Source organism: Hylobates moloch, unplaced genomic scaffold (assembly GCF_009828535.3).
Source record: "Hylobates moloch isolate HMO894 unplaced genomic scaffold, HMol_V3 SCAFFOLD_15, whole genome shotgun sequence".
NCBI lineage: Eukaryota > Metazoa > Chordata > Mammalia > Primates > Hylobatidae > Hylobates > Hylobates moloch.
The window spans coordinates 87,775,359-87,799,089 of record NW_026652290.1 but is presented as its reverse complement, the minus strand read 5'-3'; the positions used below and the strand labels follow the sequence as shown (position 1 = coordinate 87,799,089).

At 38.8% G+C, this 23,731-nt stretch overlaps 2 protein-coding genes and 1 non-coding gene across 10 annotated transcripts in view; 1 reads left to right on the top strand and 2 right to left on the bottom strand.

Moving 5' to 3' along the window:
- The window catches only part of PRKD3 (protein kinase D3), a 71,865-nt gene extending 59,617 nt beyond the window's left edge, over window positions 1-12,248 (bottom strand). For 3 of the 8 annotated variants that reach the window (XM_058428805.1, XM_058428808.1, XM_058428807.1), the window contains exons 1-3: window positions 11,648-11,781; window positions 5,253-5,365; window positions 3,709-4,651 (exon numbers count right to left, since the gene is read on the bottom strand). In XM_058428805.1, the coding sequence (XP_058284788.1) occupies window positions 3,709-3,996 (288 nt within the window). In that variant the 5' untranslated portion in view covers window positions 3,997-4,651; window positions 5,253-5,365; window positions 11,648-11,781. Of the gene's footprint in view, window positions 1-3,708; window positions 4,652-5,252; window positions 5,366-11,647; window positions 11,782-12,125 lie in introns of those variants that run through there. The other 5 variants (XM_032178260.2, XM_032178258.2, XM_058428806.1 and 2 more) reach the window with 5 other exon arrangements.
- Window positions 12,249-12,348: 100 nt separating this feature from the next.
- QPCT (glutaminyl-peptide cyclotransferase) overlaps window positions 12,349-23,731 on the top strand; it is a 47,977-nt gene continuing 36,594 nt past the window's right edge. The window contains exon 1 of the mRNA XM_058428629.1: window positions 12,349-12,463. The gene's annotated coding sequence lies outside the window, so the exon portion shown is untranslated. The remainder of the gene's footprint in view (window positions 12,464-23,731) is intronic.
- On the bottom strand, window positions 19,181-19,287 carry LOC116484321 (U6 spliceosomal RNA). Its single transcript, XR_004252504.1, has one exon. It is a non-coding gene; the product is annotated as a U6 spliceosomal RNA (small nuclear RNA).

The following is a 23,731-nucleotide window of genomic DNA, read 5'->3' as shown; positions in this document are numbered from 1 at the left end:
TCTTCTGTTTAAAATGGCTCCCAAGCACAGTGCTGAAGCAGTCCAGTGTTCTCAAGTGCAAAAAGTTTATGATGTCCTTTATGGAGTAAATACACGTGTTCAATAACATTCAGGTATAAGTAATAGCGCTGCTGGCTGTGAGTACAACGTTAATGAATCAACTATATATATTAAATAAAGTGTCTTCAAACAGAAACACATAAAACAAGGTTATGTATTTATTGGTTGACAAAAATGTTGTGACCAGAGGCTTGCAGGAACCTATCCTCCCACTAGGAACAATGGTTCCACTAGGTCCTACTAGGAGCAATGGTTCACTATTAGCTAATTCAGTGTTCTCAGTGACTTTACAGAATATAACTACTATGAATAACAAGAATTGACTGCATGTAGAAATAAAATATAAAAATGACAATAGGAAGAAAACAGAAATATACTGTTCTAAGGTATATATTACATTATAAAGTGGTATGATATTGTTTGAAGATACTCTGATAAGATGCATATTATATAAACTAGAGCAGGGACTTGCAAACATTTTCTGCAACAAGCCAAACAGTAGTATTTTAGGCTTGGTGGGCCATATGGTCTCTGTCACAGCTACTCAACTCTGCTGCTGCAGAACGAAAGCAGCCACAGACAAGATATAAAGGATTGAGCATCCTGTGTTCCAATAAAACTCTATTGACAACAGGTGGTGGGCCAGATTTGGCTTATAGATACAGATTGCTGACCCCTGCATTAGAGGAATTGATGAAAAAAATAAAAACTGTAAAGAGTATAATTACCCAGCAGTGGAGGTACTATGGAATTATATAATGCAATTCAAAAGAAGGCAGAAAAGGACCTAAGAACAGAAGGGACAAATAGAAAACAGACAAACAATCTATTTAAACACATGTTTTCTATATGGAAAACAGTATTAAATAGAAATGGTCTAAACACTTAAAAAGCAGAAGTTGACAGAGTGAATCTAAAAAGCATACCCAACTATTAATACATGCAAGCTACAAAAACCCTACTTTACATAGGAAGAGAAGTCATAAGTAAAGCATGTGAAAAGATATCACAATGTAAACACTAATTTTTTATAAAAAGAACGATTAACACCAAGTATTAGTCCCTCACTTAAGACAGTCCCTCACTTAAGATGATCTGACATACAAGTTTTCGACTTTACAATACTGCAAAAGGGATACACGTTCAGGGAGCTCCTCAACTTACAATAGGATAAACTCACAGCAGATTGAAAATATCATATATCAGAACACACCTTCAACTTAATATTTTCAACTTGCCATGGGGTTATCAGGACATAACTGTAAGCCACTGTAAGCCAAGGAGCATCTGTAAGCTTCAGAACAAGATCTTGAAAAATTATATTGAAAAAGGGATCAATATATCAAAGGCTGTAGAAGTCCCAAATGTGTTTGCAAATAATGAGAGTGCCAAAAAATCAAAGAAAATAACTGATAAAACTGAAAGGAGAAAGACAAATCTACAATTGTAGTTGGGAGATTTCAATAGTCCTTTCTCGAGAAAAGATAAGAGAAAGTAGAAAGAAGTCAATAAAGATATAGAAGATTTGAACATTATCAACCAATTGACCCAACTGACATTTATAGAAAACTGCACTCAACAAGAGTAGAAGACACGAGAGAATGGGGAGAGTTCCTCTTGAGGAAAAATGATTCCCCTGCAAGAGTCATTGGAAAATTCAGTTTACTACAGTAAAATTCAGTTTACTATATCGATTTTATGCTGCTATATCCACAATCAATAACTATTTTATATTTGTATAAAGTTTACACTGAATTATCCTTTTTAAGCTATATCCTATTTTCTTGACATCACTCTAGTTTCTCACAGATCAAGATTTTTAATCTGATTCTCCAAGAATTTCACCCACTGACCCACTCCTCACATTTATATTAACGAAGTAACATTGATTCCAGAATAATCCTGCAGAAAATTGGTAAGCCTCTGTAGAAGTAAATCAATTAGCTCAATTTAGCCATTACACCACATATACATATTTCAAAAGAACATATTGTACTTAATAAATATACGCAATTTTTTCTCAATTAAAAAACTGTGCAAAAAATAAGTAAATGAAATTTCCAAAGATTGAAAACTAAATCATAGAGACTCATCAAAACACTGGTTATGAGTTTTTATGATTTCAAATAAAAAGGGAACATTATATTTAAGTTACAAATATGTATTTAAGTTTAAAAATTATCTTTAAATAAAAAAATTACAATCTAGTTGCAAAAGTGTTTGAAAAAACTCTGTAAAGGATAATGGAAGGGAAACTAAAAGCAAAGCTACGGAAGGATACAATGTTCTACAGGTCTACAGAAGTAAAGTTATTCTTACTTAGGAATAACTTAGGCCACATTTACAAGTCATTGTTAAAACAAAGGCAGCATAGGTCATTTTCACAAACTGTATAACATCTTTTGGATGGGTAATTATTTACATCAGAAGATAATGAATGATAAACTATACAAAGCATAAAGAATTGCAACAAAAACAGTAAAATGAAGAGCCTGAATTCCCAGAGAGAGATGATTTTTGCAAATAGAAAGTTTACAATTTGTTGAAACAAATCTGAAACATGCTTGAAAATCCATTAAAATCTACTAAAAATAAAATATAAACAATTCATACAACCCATATAAACTGTTTTGATAACACAGAAAACATACTAGCCTCATCCATCAAATCGGGATTATTAAAGATATTTAGCTAAAGTTCCTTAAGAAAATAGCACGGTACAGGGAAGGAGGGTGAATGAGAAACAACATAAAACCACCCTGAATTTTCAAATATTTTGTCGTATATTCAAAATTAATTTACCTATTTTTTAAAAGAGAGAGAGAGAGCATGGTCCTATATTAAATGGCAGTTTAGGAAGATTCTCAACGTCCTGAAAAATAATCAAGATCTAAAGAGAAGGAAATGGATAAAAAAAAAAAAAGAGGCCAGAACACAGGGTACCTAGAGATAACAAGGTATGGAGATCGGACTCAGCCGCTAGCTACTGTGTCCCACGGGGCCTTGTGCCCTCTACCTCCTGTTTTCTCTGAAAACAAATGAGATTTCTTATGCTGCCTTGACTCTATACAGATTTTCCTGCTCGTAAGAGAGAAACAGAAGAGTGATACTTCAAAGCTAAAATAAACGTATTTTATTTATGTTTTCAGACTGAGTCTCACTCTGTTGCCGTGCCAGGCTGGAGTGCAGTGGCGCTATCTCAGCTCACTGCAACCTCTGCCGCCTGCCCTGCTCCCCACGATTCTCTTGTCTCAGCCTCATGAGTAGCTGGGATTACAGGTGACTGCCACCACGTTCGGCTAATTTTTGTATTTTTAGTACAGATGGGGTTTCAACATGTTGGCCAGGCTGGTCTCAAACTCCTGACCTCTGGTGACCTGCCTGCCTCAGCCTCCCAAAGTGCTGGGATTACAGGCGTGAGCCACTGTGCCCAGCCAAATAAACGTATTTTAAATCTGGGATATATGTTCCGATTAGCTAGACTCTGAAATTTCAGTCTTTAGCCTCAGAGGCCATTAGAACTCCTACAAAAATTCACAGAATAAACTACTGATGGATCAGTATGTCTTAACTCACTGGTACATGTATAATTTATAGAAAAACATCAGTAACAATATTATTTACTACTGATAATAGCACGTACAGTACCTTTTGATAAACAATGGAGCACACAAGATCCTTGACAGCAGATAAAGACAGTTCCTGGGCTTCAATGGTAACACTCTCCCGTGTGAGGCCAATTTGCAGTAGAAATGAAACTGTATGCACTGAGCCTCTGGAGTTGGTGAGTGATGGTGCACTGAAGCTTCCATTAGAGAGTCGGGCAGAAAGTCCCGTCTTAGGACTTGAACACGGAGAAGCAGCTGGAAGCACAGCAGGAATAGCTGCAGGTAATACAGACTTCTGGGCTGATGGAGGGGAATTATTTGCAGACATCTGCCTTTCTTTAATCTTTTAAAATAGTTGTCGATTCTTTTTCAATGATTATGAAGAGGTTTTTAAAATAACAGCAGTAAAGAAAATGACTGCAATTTTGGATTTAGTTGAAAACTTCTTTATTTCTTCTTTTAAGCCACTCATGCCGATACTTGTAAGGTTTATCAAGGAGTTGAATGCCCAAAAGGTCCTATTTCTCTTAGTATCAGTCCCATCAAAAAGCAGTCTTGTCTGTAGGAAGACAACCAGGGATTTGTAAAGGATTTAACATCACTGAGCTATCCTCAGCAGGATACAGTTGATGTAGCTTATTTACGAATCTATTTTCCTTTCGGTCTGTTCTTGTCTCTTTAATTTCAGGAAATACATATTGAATAAAAGTTGTTTTTCTGTCAAGATGAAATCCTCTTCGTTTAAAAAACAGTAAGTGTTTTGGATTAATCTATTCAGTACTTTTCCTTTGGTTTGCTAATTTTATAGGACACCTTCTCAAATGTCCACACCTTAAATCACCTTCTCAAATGTCCTCATTTTCATTCTGGGGGGATGAACTTTACCATGGTGAAATACAAAGCTTTTTAAAATAGCACAGGCATATTTCATTAGATGAATGGGTCCACTGAGAAAAGTTGATGCTTTCTGACATACAGTCAGCCTGGAAGGAAATTTTTCAAAGGTTTTTAATACTTTATATTCATTTGACATTAATTTAAAAATAAGAACGTAACTTTTTAAAATGACAATTTTTGGTCATATGCTTATAATTCACTAATAAATCCTAATGGGTAGCAATTTTTGGCTAGTTAGCAAAGACTTTTTTTTACTATAGGTATAATTTCAGGGAGAGGCTCAAAAAATATCCTTGGCACTCTACACTGATGCCTAAAACTTAAACATTAAACATTTTTTAAAATCTACTTCATTTTTAATCAATGAAGACCAAACACTTTTATGTTACAATTACATGACTGAGTTATACCAAAAACAGAAGGGACAAAAAACAGTAAAACTGACATTTTCATAGACATACAATACCCCACCACTCAAAAGATGTACAATACTTTCCTAATGTAAGAGTATTCTTTTTTTAATATTAAAATACCAATTCTGCCAAAACATGACTCTTGACTTGCTTTGTTGAAACATTCCTTTCAGAAGGCTAAGGAAGCAGGAGGGGATATACTGAACAGTTAAATAATCAATAAGTGTGAAAGCTGACATACTTATCACAGGAACATAAGAGAAAGGGATCTCACCATAAGGGATTTCTCCTATCCAGGTCTTAACTAGGCCCAACAATGCTTAGCTTCCAAGATCAGACAAGATCAGGCACATTTGGGGTGGTGTGGCTGTAGACCACAAAGCATTTCTAACAGTAAGAAAGAGAACAGTAGGTATGAGTATGTATCATAATTTTTAGGAAAGCACAGGTCAAAAAGTCAAAAAAAAAAAAAAAAAAGTATGACCCAACCCCCCCACATGGCTTAGGCGTGAAACAGCTCATAATTGACGATTCCTTCTAAGTTCCATCTATATACCCATAAATAATTCCAATGAAGAGAACGAGTAAAGCATCCAGTGTGGCTGCAGAGTAACTCTCTGCAGAGCAGTTAATGGGTTAAATTAGGACGAACATGACAGAAGGGCAAAAGCACACAACTATAGTATTAGGAATGGGAAAGCTCTGGAAAAAACTGAGACTTTAAAAAAAACTGAAGATGAAAGCTTTTATAGCTACTTTCAAGTAAATGATTATTATTCCATCTTATATAATGTACAACACTTGATAGTTTATAAATGTTTCACATACTTTACCTCATAACTCTTTGAAAGTTGACAGGGTAAAAATCATTTTTGTAGGCAAGAAAATTGAAGCACAAGGCAATAATGCAACTTGCCCAGCAGCACATGGTTATTAATAGGTGGAGCAGGAATCAGAAGCCAGGTTTCGTACTTTCTTACCAGTGCTGTCTCCACAAGAACACACTATTTCTCAAAGAGAACAAGGAACTAAGAATCACTGCTCAGAGGATGTTGCTAAGGTTGAGAAATCACACAGAAAGACAGACTGCTCAACTTGTATTTTGCTTATCTTCTCCACAGTTTTAAACTAAAACTGCAGAAAGGCATTGAGAACTGAAACCTGAGACAAATGACTAAGACTATAACAACTTTACATGAGTTTGAGTCTCTGGGTCCAGATGCAATCCATTCCATACTACTAAAGCAATTCACAAATGTAATCACAAAGCTGACTCCTGTAATCTTGGAAAAGAGCCCAAAAAGACAGATATAATCATGGCCTGGAGATTTGTAGAGCAGTTTCAAGTTCTGCAGGCTGGAGAAGCAGGAAAGCAAATTTCAGAAATTACAAATATAAAAAATAACGAAGCAAATGGTTTGTGAATAACTAGAGAAGAATATAATGATCACTAGAAGTCAACCACATTTACATCTTGGAAAATAATGATTATTAGGCTTCTTAACTGGAAAAAAATAATAATAGCTTACATTTATTAAGCTCTTACTATCTGTCAGATACTGTTCTAAGCACTTGATACATATTACCTCATTTAATCCTCACAGCAACTCATTATATGGTTGAGAAAACAAAGGTTTAGAGATTAAAGTACTTGCCCAAGACCACAAAATCAGCAAAGCCAGAAAAAAAAGGTAGTTTATTCTGACAAAAACAGTATCCAAGATGACTGTCGATGTTATCTTTTTAAGTATGTTACTGGAGTGTGGGTTGGATGTTAGTGTAGTGAAGTTTGCTGCTCTATGTCACCTTAGACGAGGAAAGTCTTTATGGAACTGCCTTGAAACACTGTCCTCAGCCTTATATTGTTTTTCACTATTTATTAGATAATAAAGGCATAAAGAATATGCTTATAAAATCTTCAGGTTGAAGAAATCTAGGAGAAGTAACTAAAATTAAACTGAAACTTAAAGGTAAGTGTAAAGCTTTGCGTTTAGTTTCCCCAAAATGTGCAATACAGAAATGGGGAAATGCTTACTTGTAAGCAGTTTATAGGAGAGGTGTTTATCAACGCAAAAGATTAATTCAAACTGCTAATATAATGGGTGACTAAAAGAGCTAATGCAAAGCTAATGCCCTAGGTCACTGAGAACACATCGGCATCCGTCTGTATACTCTTTGTTACTCAGCCTATATCACTATTATGTTTATATCTATGGTCAACATTTTTAGAGCCATACTGATTTTTTTTTTTTTAAATCATGCATGCGAAGGTAAAAATAATGTCATGTGATAAAAATGTGCTTAACAAAACCAAATAGAATAAGAGGTTTTCAAATACTTGAATAAGTGTTAATAGAATTGATTTTATTCAGTATCACTGCAGAGGGTAGACGAAAAATTAAGATGACAGCACTTCTTACTTAACCTCACAGGTTGCAAGGATTGAGCTACGGGGTATAAACTATCTGTAACAACACCTGGCTAACAGTAAGTGCTCAGTAAGTTTTAGCAATTTTCATAGCAATTAGTTGAAGGAATTAACAACTAAGCCTTTACTTTATGCTAAACACATAAAGTGAGATATGATACTTCATTAAATCCTTGCAACAACTTTCAGAGATTTAACTCTATATTCCAGAAAAGAAACCAGAATTTTAGAGAAGTTGTTGCTTGCCTGTGACTATGGCTAGTAAGCAATAGAAATGAGACTCAAACTAGTTTCCCTGACTCCAAAGCCCAAGTTCTTTCTACTACTTTATTCCATATCCAACAACCTAACAACGGAACAGGTTGTCTCATGAGGTAATGAGCTCCACAACGTATCTGACTTAAGTAGTTTTTGTAAGCTGAACTACCACAATAAAGTAGTAAAATATCTATGAATAAAACTGTATGCAAGTTAACGACTTTTTTTTTTTTTTTTTTTGAGACAGAGACTTGCTCTGTTGCCTAGGCTGGAGTACAGTGGCGCGAACTTGACTGATTGCAGCCTCCACCTCCCGGGTTCAAGCGATTCTCGTGCCTCAGCCACCCCAGTAGCTGGGATTACAGGTGCACATCACCATACCTGGCTCATTTTTGGATTTTTAGTAGAAACAGGGTTTCATCATGTTGGCCAGGCTGGTCTCGAACTCCTGACCTCAAGTGATCTGCCCATCTCGGCCTCCCAAAGTGCTGGGATTACAGGTGTGAGCCACTGCACCTGGCCCAAATTAACTACTTCTACTTTGATGAATGTCTTCCCACTAAATACCATTTTATTATACCTAGTAATACTAGCCAAGTAACAGTGTTTAATACAACTAATTTATCAGAACAAATTACAACTATTCATAATAAACACTACATATAAAAATGATTTTTAAAAGTCTCAGCATTAACACAAATAGAAGAAACCTAGTAGCTATCAGATTTCTGCCCACTCATTCCATTTTCCCTCTCCTGGTTTGGTTTATGGACCCCAGATTTATTCTGGAAGATGCAACAAGACGTTGGGTGCAAAATATTAAGACTAAATATTAAACCTAATAACTGTAACTTACATGAACCTTGATATGTTGCTTAATTTTGTCTTTACGCTTCAACTAGAAAACTGAAAGAATAGTACATCTTATTAATTTACAAACTATATACCAATTATATATGCTTGTTTCTAACAGGGGTACGAGGCTCTAAATAATATCATCTAGTTGGCAAGCATTTCTAATATGTTTATTTGGAATATGTCAAATATTCTTTTGGGGAGCTAGCTGTCACATATCCCATTCAAATGAGCTTACATAATCCATCATCATTGTTAATGGAATCAAAAGATAGGATATTAATGGCATCTTGAACCCAGTCTGTCCTATTATTACAGACAAGGTGAAACAAAGGCCCTGGAGGTGAGAGGACTTACTTGAGGATTATCTCATGGTAATATCACAAGTTTATCTACTTCCTCTTCCTCTCCTTCCCCTTCCCCCATGCACACATTATCTCATTTTTAACACTCTAATTAGGAGAAGCTCTAACAGCAGTATCTCCATTTAACAAATACTTGAGCACCTATTATTTCCCAGACTGTTAGGAGAGACACTGGAGTTATACAGCAGTGACCAAAACAGACATGGCCACTGCTCTCTCTGAAATTCAAAGTGTGATGTGAGACACAGACATAACATCCATACAAACAGCTGGGTAATTATAAACTGCAAGAAGTGATATGGCAGAGTATACTAAGGGGACTCAATTCCAGCTGGAATCTCAGGAAAGGTACCTTTAAGGAAATATTTAAGCTGAGCTCTCTGGATAAGCAAGAGTCAACGAAACAAAGAGACAGACAAAAGGATTCCAGGAAGGCAAAACGCATCTAGTTATTAAATTCTTCAAAAAGAAGCTCATTATTTAGTGTAGCCATCATTCTTTTTGTACAATACTCAGTAAAGGCTAAAGTGAAGAGATAAAATGCTTTTCCTATTTGGAATAACAATATTTATTATAACATGAATTCTTCCCAGTAAAGAGTTTTCCAGGTTCAACTTAGTTTTGTGTACCAGAAATGCTAATGCTGTGGAGGGTTGTGTCCACGCCTCCTGACATGTATTAATATTAGTATTCTTCTACCACGTAAAAGTATGTGGCCTTTCTCAATGCAATTCTGACCAGCGTCCTAAAGTCCATGTCCATGTTTTGACACAGGTTTGACTTTGCTTAATAATTGTTCTTGCTTTTATATTGTATGTTGTATTTAAAAACTCAAGTATCTATGTCGTTGGTTTTTAAAAAAATCATATTTTGTAGCAATCCCAACAGTGACTTATATATTTTCAAAAATACCTATTACTTTAGATTAACATATTTTTCCTAAGAGCTCAGCATTTGCTAAACTGTTTCCTCTAAAATTCTGCTCATCTGGACCAGTGACAGTTGAATCTCAGTCCTTCCACTGTCAGAGAGTACTGAGAGAGCACACCATATCTGCTCTGCTCAGGAACTGAAAAATTTATCCAGTAATAAGATTATGGACTGCCAGTCTGGCAATGCAATATGAATCTATGTTAAGCTTGACAGATGTTCATCTCTGCACCAGTAGTAGCTAAGAAATCTGATTGGTTAACAGCCAATGAGCAATTTCTTACATACTGCCACAATAAACTAACCACAGAAGTGGAAAAAATTTTTTTCCTATATTAAAATGAAAATATCTCATAAGCACATTATCTCAAGTTTTTCCTGAGAGGGCTACTCAAAGAGATACATATATATATAGCAAGTTCGATTTGAATTACATAATCAGTGAGACTCAAAGTACAATCATCACAGAAGACTGTGAATTATAAGTAGCATTATATCAAATTAAAACTTGTACTAGCAAATAATTTCCTTACATATCAAGCTCTGTACAAGCAGTTTCTTTTAAAAATAAACAATTAACTCCACTATAGCATTTTCAACTTTAGAGTCTTTCAAAAACGAGAACAAAATGTCCCTTAAGAAAACTGCACTTAAATGACCACCTATTCATATTTTTCTGTGTGTGGTGTTTTCAATTCGTAATTTAAAAAAAGTAATATCAGAAAGTTTTATTTATGAAGTTCTGTGTGTGTGGCAGTGTTTAAATCCACTAACAGAAAGAAATTTCTATTTTAAAGTGGCTATCTGATGAAACTGAAAGCTTAAAATTTTCTCTAAAAGACTTACCATTATCTAGGATGCTTAAAAAATTAGTTTTAAGATACACATCAGTCAACATTCTTAAAATGTGAAATGCTATATATTAAATTACAGAACCCGAGTCACCCTGAAATGTGAAATGCCATATACTAAATTATAGAACCGAGGATGGAACCTGGCTTGTCAAGGAGTACTCCAAGCTCATGCGCTCAGGCCCACCACAACTGTATTACTACCTACTGAAGAAAAACCTTCCACGGTTTCTGCGTGACACGTTTCAAACTCTACTTTTAGAAAATCTTCTAACTTCTTGGCTGAATGTCCATGCTTGATCTTAATTCGGAATCTAACAGGGAAGGAAGCAAGGGTTCGCTGATAAAGGAAAAACTGGCCTACATCTCAGTCGGGGGAACTTTATGGACGCCTTCTGCAGCAAAGCTAAGGAAAATCAAAATCGCTAAAAATATAAGAACCACGACATTAAGTAGAAGGGTAAAAAAAACGTTTCAGAGGAATAAAATAACATTTTCTAGGGTACAAATGAAGGCATTTAAAAGTTCTTGTTCCATTTGTGGCGATGTCTCATAAAAGCTGTGCCGCACCAAGTAGTAGTTCAGGGTGTAACTTATCCTTCCTAATCAAAGATGACACCGATAGTCTTATTTCCTGTGGGGATGGGTGTGGTTGAAGACACAGTTACGTCCATGCCATCAATCTGTGTGTGGAAAAGTCTGCAGGTCGCGCACACACTTGTCGCTTGAATTATATGTGTGCCTGCAGACGGCAAGGCCTATGCCTCTGACTGCGTTCACCTGAAATAAAATACCCAATCGGCAATACAGTAGTATATGGTCATTTTCACTGCTCAAAGAAACAGTCGCACTCCTCAGTGTTTCAGCTTAAGGAAAACCTCCCAGGAGGGAACAACTCGGAGCAACGCTGCAACTCGCAAATCCAAACGCAGTCGGGATCCTGGGGCGAGGGGCTTACATTCTCCTAGCACCATTTACTCACCCCTTTGAGACGACTACAACGCAAAGTGAGGAAATGAAACGAAAAAGCTCGTCCAAAATTCGGCACTGCGAGCGCCGCGGGTCTGGCTTCGGGAACTAGTTTGGGACACCCGGGAACGGATCGCCTCCGATGGGCCGGGCGCGGTGGTCGCCAGCTGAGCGCGAACCCAAGTTGGCCTCCGCGCGGACGCCGGAACTTCGCCCCCTCTGGTGGCTGCGGCGGCGCCCCTGCTCCCCCTCAGCCGCCCACCTCCCGCCGCGCGCTCCCCCAACTTCCCGCCCAGCGCGGCTGACGCCGCCCAGCCGGGCGCGGGGTCCGAGTCCTGCCGCCGCCGCCGCCGCCGCCGCCGCGTGCAGTTGGGGGTGGTTGGGGGATGGGGGAGGGGCCGCCGCCGCCTCAGCCCGACGGGCCGGGAGAACAAAGCGGCGGCGCGAACTTTTTCGGTGTCTATTCAGCGCTCCCCGAGGCGACTACTTACAGTGGCAGGCTCGGCCCGTCGTGAGAAACTGCGCCCGCCAGCGTCTGGGTCCCGGACGAGGCGCCAGTGAGGCTTCACGCGCCTTGCAGGATCCCGCCCGCCGCCGGCGCCCCTCCCTCCCCGTCCCGTCCTGAGGCCGGAGGGCGGGGGGCCGGGGCGCGCGGGGGGCGGGGGCGCGCGGCCGACGCGGGGCCTGCCGGGAGCTGTAGTTCCTCGGCCCGCGCCCGCCGGGAGGTGGCCGCGGCGGGAGGTTGGGGTTGTCTCTGCACCGCGAAGGGGCGCCGGGAGCGCCGGGTACAGTCGGGCTGGCTCCGCACCCTCGAGTTCCGGGCGTCTTGGTAAGCGCGGAGGCACGGGGCAGGGGCGCCGCGGGAGACGCGAGCGTGTCTATCAGTTACACGAGGTACTTGATCCCGCTGTTGCCGACGGTACTGTCTTTTCCTTTACTGCCGTGCACTCTGAGGGAGGCGGTGGCGACAATGGGCCAGAGGTGACAGTTAGAACGGGGGACTTGTAAGGCGTCCAGAGCAGAGAGCGGCTTCCACCCTGAGATGTCACAGCCCTCCCGCATGCTCCTCCCTGCTGCCTGCCCCCGGGGTGGCCGCCGGTACCGCAGCTCCGCGCCCAAACCGGCACGTCCCGAACCCGACGTTCTGGTGACTGCAGGGGTTTTCCCGGTGCTTGGTGTTTCCTCCCCGTCGGCCTTTAAACGCGAATGTGACCCTACCACCAAAGTGGAGTGCAGTCCAGAATCACCAAACCTAGGCTTCCAGGTGTCTGGAAACACAATATTAACATTTGTTTTGCTCCAAGACAAAGTGTGACCGTGTCGGGTGAGTGGGGCGGGGGTGGGAGTCAGCAGCATAAGGATCTAGAGGGAAAATACACTGTGCTTAAATTTTCGATGTCTTATGTGAGAGAAAGGCCTGAGAAGCTGACAGCCATTGTCACAGAAGCCACATGATTCTCCTTATGTCAACATTTTATCCCAAAAGTACTTAAATATATTGAAACAATCAGAGGGACTACAATCAAGAGGGCAGTTTTCTTTCTTCTCTCTTTTTCTTTCTTGTTCCCTTTCTCTCTTTCTTCTTTCTAGAAAAGGTTTTACTCTGTCATCCAGGCTGAAGTGCAGTGACACGATCATAGCTCACTGCAGCCTGGAGCTGCTGAGCTCAAGTGATTATCCTGCCTCAGCCTCCCAAGCAGCTGGGACTACAGGCGTGTGCCACCACGCCCCGCTAACTTTTAAGTTAGTTTTTGTAGAGATGAGGTCTCTTGCTGTGTTACCCAGGCTGGTCTCCTGACCTCAAGAGATCCGCCCGCCTCGGCCCCCCAAATTGTTGGGATTACAGGCGTGAGCCACCACGCCCAGCCAAGAGGGCAGTTTTCAAGAATAGAAAGAAAAATAAACATAAATTAGCCCCTACTTTTGATACAAAATCATCACTCTTAATGGATGTCCTTGGATTTAAAGTTAAGAAATGAAAATATTAAGATAATTTATATTAAACATAAGGCAGGTAAGATTGTGTAAAACCTTGATTACTTTATTTAAAACCTATTTAAAAAGATTTCCGAACATTCTCAGGAATTGGAAGTTGCTAAATGTCTTACATCCAGCAGTATCTAATTCAATCTTACTATATTTTTGTTATTAGAGTCCTATTCAGCTATTCTTTTACTTTAAAATTGAAAGTAGATTGACTCAAGTTTGCCTTCTTTTTAAAGGACTCTCTTGCTTAACTTTGCCCTTTTCTTCCTTTCACTTCCCAACAGACGTTTTAGTCCAGCCCCAAATTTTGCCTCTGAGCAAGATTCCCAGGACCTCATTGGAGCAGTTTACAGCCAGTCTTATCTCACTATTAACTTCCATTTTCTGCTGTAGTACTTAAAGCGACAGAAGTTACTCTTCCTAGAAGTAACTTTTCCAGACGATTCAAACTGCTGTTATACAGAGATTTAAGTATTTGTGTGCATGTGTGAAAATAGAGATATATAATGTATATATTTCATTTTATTTCCACTGTTCTGCTTCTCTTTTTAAAAATAAAGCGGTCTCCTCCACTTTGGGTAAATCTTTCAGCACATTTGATCAAAGAACTATCTTTGTATCTAATTTTTTGCTTAACATGAACTAGTTTCTTCAAGGTGTTCCATTCCTGTTCTAAGAGCATTACAGAGATAAAGATTGAATTTAATAAATAAGTGTATTACCATGTGAAATGTTTTAATCCTTGAGAGAAAAGATAATCTGAATGCTCAAAATGGAAAGGATTTTTCTTCTTGGTGGTGTTTTATGAAAACAAGCTTACAATATTGCTCTTCTATGGCTGCAGTTGGAGAACTTGTCCCGCATTATTGGGCTCCTTGTACTTAATGACACACAACATAGCCATTCAAATATGTTACCTAATACAAGCAAAGAGAGTCAACACTCTTGTGACTTGAGATAACAGAGACATCTGATTTAGAAACCTAAATGCAGGGGGAAAAAATGATCCGCCCGCTGCAGTCTCCCAAAGTGCTGGGATTACAGGCATGAGCCACTGTGCCTGGCCCTTATTTTTATTCATCATTTAGCACAGTGCTCAATAAACACTGATTAAATCAGTGAATTTTTTCACTAGGGAAATTGATAACAATTTCCAGCTAGAGGAAATTGTCATCATTTTAAAACTTCAGCTGGTTTTAATTTATAGAATGTAGTCACTGGAAAATTATTTTGTGTTTGTGTCTTTTTCCATGACCTTGAAACGCAGCTGAAAAATTCAATAAAGCATTTGGGTATCAATATAGAGTTAGTAAAATAGTTATGGGAGAAAATGCTTTAGGATCTATTTCTTTATCAGCAGAGACATACATGATGATATAGTTCTCAAAGTGTCCTTTCTCAGTTTCCACTGCCATTATCCTAGTCCGTATCTCACATCTGGATTACCACAACAGACTTTTAGCTGGTCTCCTAGACTAGCTCAAACTGTTACATCCTTGGAACTGTCTTGTCTGATTTGCAGGCTATCAATAATTGTTCTGTGTTCTGATAGCCTTTGAGAGATAATTCTCATGTGGCTCATCACATTTTATTGTGGATTGAGTGTTTATCAGATCCTCCTGGGATCGCCATCTGCCCTTCCCTTTTCTGAACTTGAAGAAGACCAGATCTTTTATTTATTTATTATTTATTTATTTAATTTATTAGTAGAGACAGGGTTTCACTGTGTTGTCCAGGCTGGTCTCCAACTCCTGTCCTCAAGTAATCCACCAGCCTCAGTCTCCCAAAGTGCTGGGATTACAAGCATGAGCCACTGCACCTGGCCGTTTTTTTAATTTATTCATCATTTAGCACAGTGCTCAATAAACGTTGATTAAATCAGTGAATTTTTTCAATATGTCTTGATGATAGTAGTTAGTCTAGTAGTCCTAAAGTACCACATGATAAACTCTGCAATCATTCCTTATCACCTACCTTACCACGTCCAAATTCTTCTGCTTGGGTATAAAGGTTATTAATAATATCTATTGTTTATTGAACACCAGCTCTGGGCCAGGCACATTCATTCGTTTTTAATGTAACTTTCTCTATTCCATATAACTCCTCTCTTTCCTTTATTTGCACTTATATTTAGCTTTATATAATTTTACACTTGGTTATATTACTATGTTCATATATCTGCATATATATTTCCTATCTTTCCGGTCTTACTGCATAGTGCCACCATCTATTTAGTCATTCAAGACACAAAGTACTTGGTGAGCCTAAACTCCTTTCCCTTGTTCTCCAGATCTAATTGGTGATCAAGTCCCATCAATTTCATACCATCATGTTTCTTGCATGGTATCTGCAAATATATATCTGTATATATATTTACAACATAGTATATAATCAAAGAGAGGTGTGATAAGGATGGCTTGACTAAAAAGATTAGGAAAATCTGGTAACTAAAGGGAGTGGTTACTGCATATGTTTCACCTAGGATTTCATATGCAGTTCTTAAAAGTGTATATTCAGGCCAGGCATGGTGGCTCATGCCTATAATTCCAGCACTTTGGGAGGCCAAAGTGGGCAGATCACTTGAGGTCAGGAGTTCAAGACCAGCCTGGCCAACATGGCAAACCCTGTCTCTACTAAAAATACAAAAAAAAAAAAAAAAAAAAAAATTAGCTGGACGTGGTGGCACGTGCCTGTAATCCCAGCTACTCCGGAGTCTGAGGTGGGAGGATCAGGAGGATTGCTTGAACCCGGGAGGCAGAGGTTGCAATGAGCTAAGATTGTGCCACTAGGTGACAGAGCAAGACCCTGTTGCAAAAACAAAAATGAATATTCAGATAATTTGCAGTAAAAAACCAATTACCTTAACTACTTCCAATAATGTCTGTTTATCTTTGTGACTGCAAAATAAGTTTCTCCAGGAAAGAGTAGGTAATACATAAATGTGCTCATCGATTTTAAAATGGAATTAACATTAAATTCCCTTGAGTTATGGATTATTGCTTTTATTCTAGATTTTATTCAACTGAGTATTAATTTTAAAGTTCTCTTTTATACAAAAATTAGTTGGATGCGGGCTGGGCGCAGTGGCTTACGCCTGTAATCCCAGCACTTTGGGAGGCCAAGGCGGGCAGATCACCTGAGGTCAGGATTTCGAGACCAGCCTGGTCAACATGGCGAAACCCTGTCTCTACTAAAAATACAAAAAACTAGCCGGGCGTGGTGGTGAGCGCCTGTAATTCCAGCTACTCAGAAGGCTGAGGCAGGAGAATCACTTGAACCCTGGAGGCGGAGGTTGCAGTGAGCAGAGATCGCGCCATTGCACTCCAGCCTGGGTAACAAGAGGGAGACACTGTCTCAAAAAATAAAAATAAAAAAAAAAATAAAACATTAGCTGGATGCGGTAGCACGCTCCTGTAGTCCCAGCTACTCAGGAGGCTGAGATAGGAGAATCGCTTGAATCAGGGAGGCAGAGGTTGCAGTGAGCCGAGATCATGCCACTGCACTCCAGCCTGGGCGACAGAGCAAGACTGTCAAACAACAACAAAAACAAACAAACTCTTAAAATACTGTAAATTGGTTATAACATTTTTAAAAAGCCAACAGAGGAAGAGAACAAAGATGCTACTGACCTGAATAGGAAGCCAGCATTAAAGTTAATTATCCAGCCAGACGTGGCAACTCACACCTGGAATCCCAGCACTTTGGGAGACTGAGGTGGGCGAATCCCTTGAGCCCAGGGGTCTTGACCCTAAGAGTTCAAGACCAGCCTGGCCAACATGGTGAAACCCTGTCTCTACTAGAAATACAAAAATTAGCCGGGCATGGTGGCCCGCGCCTGTAATCCCAGCTACTCAGGAGGCTGAGGCGGGAGAACTGCTTGAATCAGGGAGGCAGAGGATGCAGGAAGCTGGGATCGTGTCTCTACACTCCAGCCTGGGCGACAGAGGGAGACCCTGTCTCAAACAAACAAACAAACAAACAAACAAAAGAACTCTTACCAGGACTGACCAAAACAGGAGTTGGGACTCCCTTCTTGGAGCGTGGAAACTGCACCAGCCCAGAGGAACCGGTTAGAAGAAAAGGGTTGGGATGTGATTTCAAAGGCAGAGTACAATCTGGGCTCTGCCATTTAGTAGTTTTGAGCTACTTAATCTCAATAAAAATTGATTCCCTTACATGTAAAATGAGGGGGGAATAATTACCCCACAGTGCTGTTGTGAGAAATAAATAAATAAATGTAATGTATTATGCACATAATATCATCTGCCTTGTTATACACCAGGATTCCACCATTTAACAAGCTGTGTGACCGGGGCAAATTAGCCTCTATGTGCTTCAGTCTGTTTGTTGTCAGTTAACTACGATGATAATAATTCTTCCTCCATGAATTATTGTAAGGATTAAATGAGATAATACCCGAAAAACACTTTTTAAAAAGCCTGGCACACAGAGAATGGTCAATAAGGATTAACTATTAATTTTGTTATTCATGCTAAAGACTTAGAGCTTTTCACATTTCTGTATCTCCTCCTGTCCTTTGGCAGCACAGAGAAAGAAAAGTTGCTAAGCTTGATTCTATGGAGGGAAATTTAGGAAGATAATGAAGAACTGAAAGGAACAGGAACTTCTATGGTCATAGAATGAGTTCCTCTTTACATCATCAAAGGAAGATCTTACTGCACAGGTCCTCAAGTGACCAGAAGCTGTCACTGTGACATTTTCTGTACTAACAGCTTGAAGTATTCTATAGTAGGGGTAAAATCACTAAATAGGTTTATATTTGTTTATTTTTAATATAGTTAGTCAGAATATAATGACCTGAACATTTTACTATAATTTGTACTCTTATCATGACACCTCAAATTTCAAAACCTTAAGTATTTCCAGAAAGAATTCTGACCATATTCCCCTAGATTTTAAACTGTTCCCTTTAATGTTCTTTAAATGGTGATGGCTAATTTAGCTGAAGGTGAATTGATTTTAATTAGGTTGCTTGGTTTTTTTCCTAGACTCCCCTCGAGATTTTATAGTCCTTGATGTATCGATTCACTAAACATTTTTGAGAGGCTACCATGTACAAGACATTTGATAGGATCTATAGGTAAAACACCTCCTGTTCTCAGGAATCTGAAATTTATTAGCTAAGCTATGTGAAAATCTATAATACGGAGAAGAGAGTTAAAAAAAAAAAAGCAGGAAACAAAATAAAGGGTTAGAAGATGTCAGGGAAGTATAAGATAAATCCCTGACCTGGGGAAGACTGAATGCACGGAAAAGGAGGACTTTTGCTGGGCCTGGAAGAAAGAATAGGATTAGGAAACATGGGGGAGAGGAGTGGGAGAAAAGAGAAATTCGAAATTCTAGGTGGAAGCAATAGAGCAAGCAAAGGCACACAGATGTGAAGACATTGGGCATATTTGTGGACCAAATACTTCAGTTGGGCTGAGCCATAGCATATGTATTTTTTTCTCACACAATTGTTACAAATGGAGATAAAAATCAAAAAGTATAAAATTCACCTTTTATTTATTTTATTATTTATTATTTTATTTTGTATAATTTTAATATGGAACACTTCACGAATTTGCATGTCATCCTTGCACAGAGGCCAGGCTAGTCTTCACTATATCATTCCAATTTTAATATACGTGCTGTCGAAGTAAGCACTAAAATTCACCTTTTGAAAGTGTAGAATTGACTGGGTTTTTAGTGTATTCACAAAGTTGTGCCACATCTCCACTATGTAATTTCAGAACGTCTTCATCACCTCCAAAAAGAAATCTATTAGCAGGTACTCCCTGTTGACGCCATTAGTCTCGGAGTTGGCAGGCCCACCCAGTGGGCTCTGCCGGGAGCCCTCAGGCAAAGACTCCCAGATGCTTGCTGTTGGAAGCCCCTGAAAGGGCATGCATGGGAATGGTGAGCATGGAGGGATACTGGCAGGGTACCTAACGCATCTGCTACATAGGGCTTCGATGTCTGTCTTACAGATCTGCATCTCTATCCTTGATCTTTCTATAAGCACCTGAATGTCCCACAGAAAGACCACAAATTCAAAATGTCCCTAATTGAACTCATCTTTTCCTTGTAAGCTGTTCCTCTTCCTATATTTCCAATCTTAGTGCATGGTACCACCATCTGTTTATCCAAGACAGAACCTACTAAGTCAGCCTAAACTCTTTTCCCTTGTTCTCTAGATCTAATTGGTGACCAAGTCCCATCAATTTCATACCATTATGTTTCTTGTGTGGTATCTCTTTTCTTCTTTTCCACTGTCTCTTAGTTCAGGCCTTAACTAGCCCTCACCTGGTCCACTGAAATGATGTTCTAAGGTTTCCTACCTCAAATATTCTCTTCTGTTAATTTTAAGAATTGATACATGTGGCGATAATTGTCTCCCCTCTGCTACCTGGTAAGTACTTCCAATATTCATTCACTTCAAGTTTCTCCTCTATAAGACCTTCCCTGTCCACTCCAGGTCATATGGGAATCATTATTCCTTTCTTTGTGCTCCTGGCATGTTCCTTCATAGCACCTGTGACACTGTATTGCACAACTATTTATCTTACTAAACCACATGCTTCTGGAGTGCCGAAGCCATAGTTAATTTATCCATATATCCATTGCAGAGTGCCTTGCACAGTATTAATGCTCCACTGACATGGTTGAGTGTTAGAGGTTTGGGAATCATTGCATAGGGTAGAGAATGAAACTATGGGAAGGGATGAAATTTCCCTTAGGGAAGTCCAGGAGCAGGAATTACATTTGTCAAGATCCTACTCTGCTGAAGGAAGCAGGACTTTAGGTTTGGCCCCAGAGACTCTGCACTTTCCACTAATTATATAAAGACTGAAGAAGGTCCATTCTACTTGGCAATTACAAGTTAGTTTGTTAATTCTGGTGAGAGAAGTCAGGAGAAGATTGAGGGCCAAAGCCAGACTGCAGTGAATTGATGGGGTAATTTTTAGATGAGAAGAGGACATAGAAAGTACACTGGTGATTTTCAGATTTTCAGATATCAATAACCTATAAATTTGTTAAAAAATGGAGACTAAGCAAGTTGCCAACTTCTTGTTTTACCAATTAAGAACACTGAAGCAAAGCAACACTTCAGCATCACTAATCATTCGGGAAATGCAAATCAAAACCATAGTGAGATATCTCCTCACATTCATAAGGATAGCTACTGTGAAAAAAAAGAAAACAACAGGTGTTAGCAAAGATGTAGGGAGATTGAAACTCTTAGGCACTGTTTGTGGGAATGTGAAATGGTGCAGCTGCTATGGTGATTCCTCAAAAAATTCAAAGTAGGGTTATCATATGATTTGGCAATTCTACTTATGGGTATATATCTAAAAGAATTGAAAGCAGGGTCTTGAAGAGATATTTATACACAAATCTCCATAGAAGCATTATTAAGAATAGCCAAAAGATGGAAGCAACCCAAGTTTCCATCAATGGATGGGTGGATAAGCAAAATGTGGTATACACATAAAACAGAATATTACTCAGCCTTAAAAAGGAAGGAAATTCTGAGACATGCTATACCATGGGTGAACCTTCAAGACATTATGTTAAGTGAAATAAGACAGTTTCAGAAAGACAAATACTGTATAATTCCACTTATGTGAGGTATGTACTTAGAATAGTCAAATTCACAGAGACAGAAAGAATGGTGGTTGCTAGAGGCTTGGGGGAAGAGAGAATGTAAAGTTATTGTTTAATGGGTGCAGTTTCAGTTTTGTGAGATGAAAATAATTCTAGCGGTGGATAGTAGTGATGGTTGCAGAAAAATGTAAATGTGTTTAATGAACTGAATGTATTTAATGTTAAGATGGCAAATTTTATGTTGTATGTATTTTACCACAATGAAACAACAAGAGAGCAAGACAATAAAAGACAAACCCGAGAACCTACAACTGATTATTCCCAAATATGGAGGAAGAATGTAAGATCAAAGATCAGACTTTGATTAAATATAATTGTCATATTAACAACATTTAAAATAATGTTCTCCTTTTGCAACGAATTGACCAAGCATAATCATGGACAGGCATTAATACGGAACTAGCATTTGGGAACTAATGGTGTAGATTACATTAAAAAATGGAAGTGAAGGGAAAGAGAGTAATAATTAAAGGAGGTATCAGGGTCAAGGGAAGATCATTGTCTGCTTCTCGTTAGCCTACTGGTTAGGCTGTACATTATATACTGTAATGAATCAAATATTTCTCCATATTTGTGGCAGGCACTAGGTTTTATAATCGTAAGGTATGTGTTTTTAGACATAATATTTTTCAAGAACTTACTATACTACCAGGTGCCTGCCATTTAAGGATTATATTATCATAATTTTTTTTACACCTGCAAAGGATATGCTAAAGATGTATGCATGTGTGTACTATAAAATAATAGTATTCTGTAGCTATCTGCATAATTGATTAAAGATGAACATGTAATCATAGCACACAGAGAAGTTTTATAATTAGGCTATCGTCTATCCACTTAACCAGGTTTCCCTCAAATTTTCAGTCTCTAAAAATCCCGAATAGGCCGGGCACAGTGGCTCACGCCTATAATCCCAGAACTCTGGGAGGCCGAGACAGCGGATCATCTGAGATCAGGAGTTCGAGACCAGCCTGACCAACATGGAGAAACCCTGTCTCTACTAAAAATACAAAATTAGCAGGGTGTGGTGGCGCATGCCTGTAATCCTAGCTACTCGGGAGGCTGAGACAGGAGAATCGCTTGAACCTGGGAGGCGGAGGTTGCGGTGAGCTGAGATCGTGCCATTGTACTCCAGCCTGGGCAACAAGAGCAAAACTCCATCTCAAAAAAAAAAAAAAAAAATCCTGAATAATAATTGTTACTGCATTCTTTATCTATGGCTTAATCTTTTTTTTTTATCTCCGTCCCCTCCGTCCCTCGTTGGTTATGATCCACCGATCTTCCTTTTTGGTAACAGTCTCCTAACTCCTGACCTCAAATGATTCGCCTGCCTTGGCCTCCCAATGTGCTGGGATTACAGGCGTGAGCCACCATGCCCTGCCTATGGCTTAGTCTTGAATGTCATTTATTTCCTGCCTGAGACATTAGTTTGTTTCTCTGATTGATGGTCATTTTCTCTAATCAAATAATAGGATCAAAAGAAGACCATTTTGCCTTACAGTGGAATGGAGATGTACAGTTCTCTTATGGCCCCTCCTTTTTGCTTATGAAATTTCGTTTTGGCCCCCTTTCTAAAATTACTACTGTGCTTCTTCCTGATTGTAATACAGATCTAACATTGTTAGAAGGAAATTTTTTGGAGGACTAAACAAAGATATTATAAAAGGCAATTAATCTCTTTTCCTTTCTCACAGATCTCTAAATTCAGACTTTAGTGTTCTGCATAATAGGTATGTGATTTACTGAGGGAGAACCATAAAAGATCAAGGTTTGGGCAGTAACAGAAGGGGATTAGTCTTACTGAAATTCTATGCTGAGTAATTTAAGCTTCTTTTTTAGGGAAATTTAGGTATACTCTTGGCCTGGTGCTACTAATCATGAGCTCTGTTGAAATGCTTTCCCAAACATTAAAATTGAAGATGGATTAGTTCATCTAATTTATTATAATCTGAACAATAGCATATATATGAACCGTAGTGTTGAAAGGATTTTTTATGACCGCAATCTGTACTAAGTATTACTAAAACATTCAAAATACTTTGCGAATGTTTTCACATATAAAAATAAAACAAACAGCATAAATTCAATCTAAATTTAAGCAAAAATTAGATATTTATAGGAGCATATGTGGTTTTAGGGCCGAATTTGAGTTATGGTGTTATGTTGCAACTTTCTACTATTATTATTGTTAATAGCTATGTGTGGCATAGCCAGCTTGTTTTTAAAATAACTGTTGCTATTTTTTGTGAATCTGTGTCATTTTTATTTGCTTAATTAATGTTCTATTTTGGACCCTGCGGAAAGAGGTTTTAGAGCCTTTCTTCCTCTTACTTGACACTGATGGGCCTAACCTGAGTCTTAAAAGCAAACTTTTTTTGTTGTTGTTTGTTTGGTATGACTTGAAAATTACTCTTAGAATGATTGTTCTTTATGAAAAGCCAGG